The sequence below is a fragment of the Penaeus monodon genome, unplaced genomic scaffold (genome assembly GCF_015228065.2).
Source record: "Penaeus monodon isolate SGIC_2016 unplaced genomic scaffold, NSTDA_Pmon_1 PmonScaffold_3332, whole genome shotgun sequence".
NCBI lineage: Eukaryota > Metazoa > Arthropoda > Malacostraca > Decapoda > Penaeidae > Penaeus > Penaeus monodon.
This window is the reverse complement of record NW_023658046.1, coordinates 12,501-22,500: the sequence shown is the minus strand read 5'-3', so window position 1 is coordinate 22,500 and position 10,000 is coordinate 12,501. Positions and strand designations below refer to the sequence as shown.

The 10,000-nt window shown below is 40.8% G+C and overlaps 1 protein-coding gene across 1 annotated transcript in view; it reads left to right on the top strand.

Moving 5' to 3' along the window:
• The window catches only part of LOC119570611 (ankyrin repeat domain-containing protein 65-like), a gene marked incomplete at its 5' end in the record, with an annotated part of 20,344 nt that overhangs the window by 1,002 nt on the left and 9,342 nt on the right, over positions 1–10,000 (top strand). Inside the window, 3 exons of the mRNA XM_037918283.1 lie at positions 311–394; positions 556–821; positions 3,019–3,268. Coding sequence (XP_037774211.1) covers positions 311–394; positions 556–821; positions 3,019–3,268 — 600 coding nt within the window. The remainder of the gene's footprint in view (positions 1–310; positions 395–555; positions 822–3,018; positions 3,269–10,000) is intronic.

The window sequence follows — 10,000 nt, the reverse complement described above, 5'->3', positions numbered from 1 at the left end:
TATATATATATATAGATATATATATATATATATATATATATATATAAAACATATATAATAGTATATAAAATATATAAAATATATTATATATATAAATTATAGACAGATTACTTTGCATAAATCAAAATATGGGGGTGTGTTTACATATAGATATATTATATGTAGGGATATCAATTGGCAGTTGCCCTCCTCAAGGGCCATTTTTTTGTGTGCAATTCTATGTTGTCTTTAATCTTGGACAATTTTCCGTTCTGAATCAATGAAATAGTTTTCAATGAAATTTCATGATGGGCTTGGTGTCATGTTTCAGGTCTGTGTGGAGAAGCGCTGGCATCTGAGGAACGGGAAGCCTCGTCCAGTTGCTCCAGAGGGAGCTGAGCTCGATCATCTGATCGTGCAGCGGAGCAAGGGGAAAGGGGAATATTAAACCCCTCTAACTCTCCCTATCGAGCTAACCCGCTGAATAGATCGGTCGATAGATAGAATGATCGAGGTATACTGAGGAACCCATCTCTCTATTAAGTTAACTGTAATAAATGTTGCTTTCGCACTAAGTTGCCAAAACATGCAATCAGCGAGCCCTTTCCTCCAGGCATGCGAGCGGTTCACTACGCTGCCCGACACGGCTCCTTGGAGATGCTGAAGTTTCTGAAGGAAAGGAAAACTGACATGACGTCAACCTCCGTCACGGGGGCACACCCGGGCCCCCCACTGGGCCGCTCGGGGCGGCCATCTTTGGGGCCGCCCGGTGGCTGGTGTCCCCACGGGGGACTCGACGCCCCCTGCCGGAGCAAGGACGGCCCCACGGCCTTGGACGTGGCGTTGGGGCTGAGAAACGCGGAGGGGCCGGTTTCTTGAAAGAGGTGATTAGGATCAAAAGTTACTTTTACTTTTCAATGAAGATAAAATTAATGAAAGTTTTCAACGAAAGTGAAAATTTGATTGAATATGAGCGCCGTAGAAATGTTAATAAGAGGTAATTTATGGGTTTTGATAAATAAAAATATTGAAAAAAAACTTTTATATTAAAAATCGAGTATACAGTTTTAAAGATAAACAATGAATTTAAAAAAAATTTTTTGATTTTGATTATATAATTTTGATAGCCAATATTACAAGTAAAATAGGATGTCAATTTTGATTTACATAACATGATACTGTAAAAAGTTATTTATCTAGTATGTTATAGAAATTTTGAAATGGCAAAAAAGTCCATTTAGTCGAGGAACAAGGGGTGAAAAAAAAATGATACGTTGACAGTGATGATAATTGGGAATATGTGAAAAAGTTGGATAATATATATATATTATATATATATATATATATATATTATATATTAAAATTTAATATATAATGTATTATATGTTAATATAAAATATTAATAATTTTTTATATATATATTATATAATATATATATATATAATTTTTAGTGTTGTTGTGTGTGTGTGTGTGTGGTTGTGTGTGTGTGTGTGTTGTGGTGTGACAATACATACATACTGGTGTGTGTATTTTAAATATATATAATATAATATATATATATATATATATATATATATATATATTATATATATATATAAGAGAGGGAGAGAGAGAAAAATTTTTTTGTGTGTGATGTGGTGTGGTGTGTTTTTAATATATATATATATATTAAATTATATAATTATATTATATAATATTAATATATATATAATATTTATATTATTAATATATATATATATTTTTAATATATATATTTAATTATTAATATATATATATAAAACATATGTGTGGTAAATTTAAAAATAAAAAAAATAAATGTATATTGTATATATAAATTTTAAAATAATATTATTATAAAATAATTTATATTTATATATAATATAAAAATGTATTATATACAATAAAAGGGCCGCGGGGAAAATGGTTAGAGGTCGGACTAAAAGTGTCACGAGGTAATCTGAGTTCGAGGGTTCGAGTCCCCGGCCGGCGCGTTTGGCAAGCCACCCCAATCATTGCGGGGCCCAACCCGGATAAAAAAAGGAAGTTTACCTAAAAAGGTAACCCGGCACTCTCCGGGGAAAGGCACTGGGGCCCCACCACGTACTCACCCCAAGAGCATCGCAACGATACTACAATTAATATATGCTGTGACCACGGCGGCTCAGACATAAACCCTACCGTCAAAAGAACACATTCCCCCATTTTGTGTGTGTGTGTGTGTATGTGTTATTATATTCAAAATTATATAAATATATATTTTAAAATTATATAAAATATAAAATAATATATATAAAATTATAATATTTTTTTTTTTTTTTTTTTTTTTTTTTTTTTTTTTTTTTTTTTTTTTTTTTTAATCGTGATGACGTGATGAAAAGGGGCCAAAAAGCGCAATTAATTGTTCTTTGATCACAAAAAAAAAAGAAATGGAGAAGTCTGTGTGTGTTGCTTGTACTCTTTTTGTTGTTTTATGTTATTTTTTTGGTATCCGTGTGTGTTGGTTTATATATATATATATATAATAATATATAATTTATATATATATATAATATATATATATATGTATTTTTGATATATATATTAAAACACACCACACAACAAATATTATATATATATAAATTTTTTATATATATAAAATATTTTAAAAATATATACATATATGTGGTGTGTGGTGTGTGTTTTGGTGTGTGTTGTGGTGTGTATCTATTATATGGGGGTTTGTGTGTGGGGTGTTTATATATATAATATTTATATTATATATTATATAAATATAATTATGTGTGTGTGTGTGTGTGTGTGTGTGTGTTGTGTGTGTGGTGTGTGTGGTTGTGTGTGTAAATATTATAACATATATATACTTTATTATTATATATTAATATATAATATTATATATATAATAAAACACCAACCCCGGAACCAAAAAACTACAAAAAACACAATCAAAAAGAAGTAAAGCCACACACACAAAAACCCTCCATTTCTTTTTTTTTTGATCAAAAGAACAGCAGTTTTTTGCGCTTTTTTGGCTCCATCACGGAGCTTTCTGTTTCTTGGCAACACCGCTGCCCAAAGCAACCATTTTGCTTCTCAGTTCCCCGGTTTTGGGGTCCGGAAAGCACGGCACTGGGGCAAACCCCTGAAATGTGGGATTTTTGAGCGGAGGAAAAACGGGAGCGCAGCGCAAAAGCAGGAGGAGGAGGAGGACAGGGGAGAAAAGGGGAGTGGGGCCAAAAAGCGGGAAAAGGGAGTAGCAAGATCCATAGGTCAAGACTTGGATAAAGCAGACAAGGTAAAGCCAATCTCCCAAGATTCCACAGAGTATAGATTTTGTGCTTTATAGTCACTTCTTTTTTTTTTTTTTTTTTGAGGGGGGTGTAGGGTTTAGGATTATAACAGGATAAGAGGAACTGTAATTATGCTTACCGCTGACTATCTTCCCTACATACGTATATATTATACTTTTTAAAATTTTATTTTTTATGTATGTATATAAATTATGTATATATATATAAAAAATATTATATATATATATTATATATATAAATTTATTATATGTGTGTTGTGTGTGTGTGTGTGTGTGTGGTGTGGTGTGGTGTGTGTGTGTGTGTGTGGGGTGTGTGTGTAAATAGGGTGGGTCTTCACGCGATGGTGAGTAAAGCGATGGTGTGGTAGCCAGATAGTGTTAAGGCTTGAGCCTTCTCGCTTGCATTTCCCAAACCCCTGGCTAGCTCAGTGGAAAAAGGGAGCGCTTTGCATAATCTCCCTGCCAGGTCACAGCCTCTCCATCATCAAGACTTCTGCAGTGCCCCCTCGGGCCCCCCCTGGGTAATGGGCCCCTTCAGCCCCCAGGCTAAATTGTGGGGTTTTGGAGAAACAGGGGGCCCCGAGGTCGGAGTTATGGCCCCCCCGGGGTGGACACCTTGGCTTCATACCAACCCCTCCCCCCTGCCCCTGGGGTAATGGGGCGGCTCGGGGGAGGGGGGCCCCTTCCCAGTCCTCCTCCTCCCAGAAAGACCCTTGCAACGTCTTTAATAAGGAAAATGCTGGGGGGAGGGGTGTTGCCCCTCCCCCCCAGCAAGAAGGCGGGCTGTGGCCCCATGGGGGGGAAAATGTTGGGGTACAGGTTTGGGAAAAATTTACTGTCCCGCCCTGCGCCCGGCAGGCCCCAAACCCCCCATGAAGCTTGTGGGGCAAAGACCCGGGAACCCCACAGGGGGAGGGGATCCCACAGCCTGACAACCCCCTTTTTTTGGGGGCTGTGTCGGTGGGGGCGGCAGAGGTGGCGTGCACCCAGTGCCCACCCGGGTTTAAATCTCAGGCTGTTTTCCCGGGTAGGCGCTTGGGAACAGCCGGCCTTGCGGAGGATGAGGGGTTACCTTGCTACCGGGAAAATTAAAAGCGATGGGATTTTGAGGGGGCTGCCCTCCAGAGGTAAAAAAGCCCTGGTAGCGGCACGATCAGTGTGGGGGGGGTTTACCCCACTACTGGTCGGGCCGCAGCGATGGTCACCACCTCCAGGGGTGTAGCCATAGCCATTCGTCGATTTCAGCCCGGGAATGGGGTTTGACCCCGGTTGATGAGCGTATTATGGCATTGAGACTGAAGGATGCTTTTGGTTTTTTGTCTCTTTTTTATGTTCGCTCTACCGAGTAAAAAAATCGGTAAAAGGGGTTTATGCCAAACTCGCATCTGTGGCAGACGATTCCCCCTGGGCGAGATTTTTCGCTTGTTTTGGGCGACTTAAATGGGGTTCCAGCTGTGACGAGCTGGCTACGAGATGTTGTCGGCCCCCATGGCCGGGAGCTGACCCCCAGCAGCAGAATACCCCCTTTCCCGGGACTTTGTAGGTCCCAGAAAATGAGGATCTCTGGCTCCTGGTACCAGCGCCCAACCGCATGCGGACATGGTACAGCGATACAGGTACAGTGGCCAAGGAGATCGACCCATTTTTGTTAGCACCGTTTAGGATCCTCCAGAACGGGGGTTTACCGGATCCCCGGTTCTGGGGCCCGCCCATAGGTGTTTTGGGATCCTCGGGTCCATTCAAAACTCCCTGTCCCCCAGGGGCCCCCTAAGGTGTTTCATTTGGGACGACAAAGGGAGGGGGAGTGTGCCCGGGGGTTTCACCATGGCAGTCTCTGACCGTTTCACAGAACCCCAAAACCGCGGGACCCATTTGCTCTGGGGGTTCTTCAAGCGCTACACCGAAGAGCTCAGGACCCCTTGGCGTACCCCCAAAGGGACAAGGCAAATTCCATCCCCCTGGAGAATTGGGGCCCCTGAAGCTGTCGCAAGGCTCGGCGAATGGGAACAAGTCTTGCGTCTTTCCATGGTGGTAGGGCTTGGAACTGCTGGGAGGACGGGAACAGTTCATAAAATCTTGTGGGAGGTCAAAGGGCCCATTTTTTGGAAAATGACTTCGCCCGGGCCTACCAAGCCCTGAGAAACTGAACCCTAACCCCCTCACGATGACTCAGTCCGTCAGCGGATGAGTCATCTCAGATCATGTTGGGGTTCGTGAACGTTGGGCTGAGTATTTTAAACAGTTGTACCAGGTGGACCCTAAAACATTTTAGCTTGGATGAAAACGATGTCGCGGCCCTTCCCGGGACCCCCCCATCATGAGGACCCCCTACCCTAACAGGGGTTTAGGCTGGCGATTTCCAAGCTGAAGAGGGGAAGTGCAGGCATATGTGATATCCTGCGAACTGCTAAAGGGGGAGGTAAAAATAGGTGGGGGGCCCTGCATACTTCCGACTGCCTTTTGGCAGTCGGGCCCCATTCCCCGACCCGCTGAGGGGGGGGGTCACCCTCCCCTGGAAGGGGAAAGGGGATCGTTGGGATTTTAGCAACTACCGTGGGATACATGCTCAGCATGCCAGGCAGGTTCTCGCCCACATTCTTTTGAAAAGGATCCGCAACCCCACTGGGCATAGAGACCCGAGCAGTCTGGGTTTGCTCAGGCAAATCCACAAAAGACTGTTATAGCGCTTTAGTAATTGTGGAAGCCGCGTGAGTTTTGGGCGTGGGTTTTCTCGCAGCCTACACGACCTCAAGAAGGCTTTATCGGTGCATCGGGAATCGCTATGGAGACCTGAGGCTCAGGGGAATTCCCACACAGATTATTGGCATGTAGCAAACCCCTATATGGTACGAAAGTGCGGAAGTGTGGTGGGGGGATGCGAACTTCTTCCTGTTAATTCAGGGGTGAGGGAAGGCTTTTGGGCCTTGCACCAACACTTTTCAAAACTTTTATGGACTGGATAAGGGCAGAGTACTAACCAAAATCAGTGTGGAGCAACACTAGGGAAAATTAAAGTCTAGACCTTTACTTGCCCACGATGTTGCATCCTTTGAGTTTGGAGTCACTTGGGGGTCTGAGATTTAGCAAAGAGGGGGAAACCCCTAGGCCCAGAGGTCTCCGGACCAAAACCAAGATAGGATTTAGGGGGAACCCCTTAGCGACCATGCTTGCGGCAGGACGTTGAATCCCGAAAGTATTAACATACCTTGGTAGCTAGTCCAATTTGGGTTGTAGACCAGAAGTCATAGACGGATGGTCTGGGAACAGGAGCCATGAACTCGTCAAAAAGAGCATTTGGAGTGTCGGTACCCTATGCAGAAGGGCCCAAACGGTCCTTCAAGGGCCCTTATACTGCCAGTTTTGCCCATGAAACAAAACCCGGGCGCTTCCGTGTCTTGGAGCTCGCCTTGATGCCTTTTGTAAAAGTCCCTTTGCCGGGTAGGGGGACAGTTTGGGAGGACCCCGTGTCCCAACCCCGGGGTTACCCATGAGACTGGCATGGGACCTGTTACTTGCTAATCCGGGATCGCCCAAATCAGGTATATGGCACCTGCCCCTTCCCTAGGGAGACCCCGCCCCTCAGGTTGTCTCCCCCGCGAGACAACCTGGGGGGGAGAAAACCCGTGGGACGACCTAGGAAAATCATGGCTTGGGGCCCGGGGCGGACCCGTCGCGAGGAATTAGAGGGGCCGGGCCCGCCTGGAGATCCCTCGGGGGATCCTGGGCTGGAAGCGAAGGTGGATGCGGCCCCTGCGCCCCCCCGGCGTTAGCCCCTTGATGATGATGGAAATATACATATATATATTAAAATTCATTGATGTTTTCACATACATGTTATATAGACATAAATAAATTAATACACCAAAATAAAATATATATAATGTATTTATATATATTTTTAATAATATATAATAAATATGCATGTATCTATGTTGTATGACACATACTGAGGGGGGGAAACCCGATGCAGTGTGGTGTGTGTGGTGCGGGTGTTGGTATAATTACATATATATATATAAAAAAATTATATATTATATAATATTTATAACATATATATGTATGGTTGATGTATGTATGTTGTTATTTATGAATATATTACAACATTTACCTTTTCCGCCGCATTTGTGCATGTGGCGCTGGGGTTGGGGAAACCCGGGTTTTTAACTGCCACTGCGGTCGCCCCCCCGCTCCCGTTTGGCCGTGAGCGCCTGGGGCCCGCACGGTGTCGGTGCTCCCATATCGTACAAATAATTAGATGAAAAATTATCATTATTTTTTTTAACCTTATCTAAATTAGTTCCGCTGCCACCCCGAGCATTTAGTGTCTCGAACGATCAGGGAGTTGGGGGTTGTGTCTCTGGGGTTTTTAGCACGGGGATTTGACAAACCCCAAACGTCGAAAAGATTCATTTGCGTAATTTTGAACACAGTGCTACAAAAAAAAATTAAATGTAAAAACCTTGACGCGTAAAAAATGACACGTGACACATTCAGCACTGAACAAACCCTGACAGAAACCACCGTTAATCATCAAAAACATGAAGTAACAAAAAAAACCACCTTAAAATTTTATAATTATTAATATTATATAATAAAATTAAAATAATATTTTTTATATTTTTATATAATTTTTATATTTTTTAAATTTTGTGGGGTGTGTGTGTTTGGGGGGTGTGGGGTGTTGTGTGGTGTGTTTTGGTGTTGGGTGTTGTGTGGTGGGTGTTGTGTGTGGTGTGTGTACGTATATAATATATAATAATATTTATATATAATATATTATATATTATTATATATATATATATATATATATTAATGTCAATGTTTTTCAGTAATTAATGTGTATGTGTTTTGATGAAACGGTGTGTTACGTTCGTGTCACGTGTTTATAATATATATATATATATATATATATTATATAAATTAATATAATTTGTGTGTGTGTTGGTGGTGTGGTGTGTGTGTGGTTTTGTGTGTGTGTGGTGTGTATATATATATATATATATATATATAATATTAATATTATATATATATAAAATAATATATTATATATATATATATAAAGTATATGACTTAGAAAATATCTTTAGTATAAATTAAAAAGTTATTTGGCCCCTATAATATTATAATATATATATAAATTAATAAATATATTATATTATATATATATATAGTGGGTTTTGTGTTGGTGTGTTGTGTGGTGTGTGTGTTTTGTGGTGTGTGTGTGTTGTGTTGTATGTGTGGTAGTTGGGGGTGTGTGTTGTGTGGTGTGCAAAGTGATTGAAAATTATATATAATTAAAAAATTTTAATACGTGATATTAGAATTATTATTATATATAATATATATATAATATAATATAATAGTAATATATATATACACAACACACCCCACACACCACAACACACACACCACACACATTATATATATGTAAATTTATTTTGTGTGTGTGTTTACATAAGGTATTGTTGGTGGAGTGTGTGTTGTGTGTTTTTGGGTGTGTGTGGGTGTGTGTGGTGTGGTGTGTGTGTGTGTGTGTGGGGTGGTGGTGTGTGTGGGGTTTTAAAATATATATAAATATATATATAAATAAAATTAAATATTTTAAAATGATATAATATATATAATATATATATATATATGTGAAAAATGAAATAATGCAATCGCATTTATTCGATAAATAAAAAACCCTCCCGATAGGCCTCAACCTTGGTTCTCCGGGGATGAAACAGAGGGGCCCGTGCTAAGCAACCCGTCAAAACCCCCAAAAGGATTAAATATCCTAGACATTATATCTACTATTAGTAAGAAGGTTTTACCCCAAAGCTCCCGTGGGACCCCGTGGAAATTTATTTAGAAATTTCAAACCTAAGTCAGTGTACTGAAGTGTATATATGAAGGTGGAATAATGCAATGCCGCTTTTAAAAGAGTAATAGGAAGTCTAGCATGTTAGATCCTAGTTTCACACTTTTTTTAGTGGGTCATGCGATATGTTTTTTTTAGCACTGGTCCCCCGGTTTTATACCCGGAGTGACCTAGGTTTTGAGGTCTGGTCAGGGGGGGGTTGTTTTTATAAACACCACACACACACATATATATACTAAAATTATAATTATTATTAAAATTTTATAATATATATAAAAAAATATATATAATATAATTAATAAAAATAACATGTTGTGTGGTGATTGTGTGTGTGTGTGTGTGTATGTGTGTGTGGTGTGTGTGTGTGGGTGTGTGTGTGGTGTGTTGTGTGTTGTGTGTGTGTGTGTGTGTGCGGTTGGGTGTGGGGTGTGTTGTGGGGGGGTTTTTTGCAGTTGTGTGTGGGGTTCGTAATACACGTACAAAAAATTTGCATATGGGAGAAAACCCAAGGCAAACCAAACTGAAGGGGAATCTAGGGTAAGGGAAAACCCATATCCGAAGCTTACTCGCCCGGGGTGTGCCATGAGGGGAGCCCCTTTCCCCGTGGTGCGCAGCACACAGTAACCTCCGGCGGGCAGTTGCAACTTCTCGCCCCTGGGCGGGGCGCGAACCGCCGACCCCCGGATGGAGGCCGACACTTCCCACTGTACTCCCCGGAACTGAATCCGGGAGTTTAAAAATTGTTTATTTTTGTGAATTGGGGTTTTTTTTTATATAAAATTATTTTAATATATATATATATGTATATTTTTACATTATATATACAATATGTTTTTATATATATATTATAATAA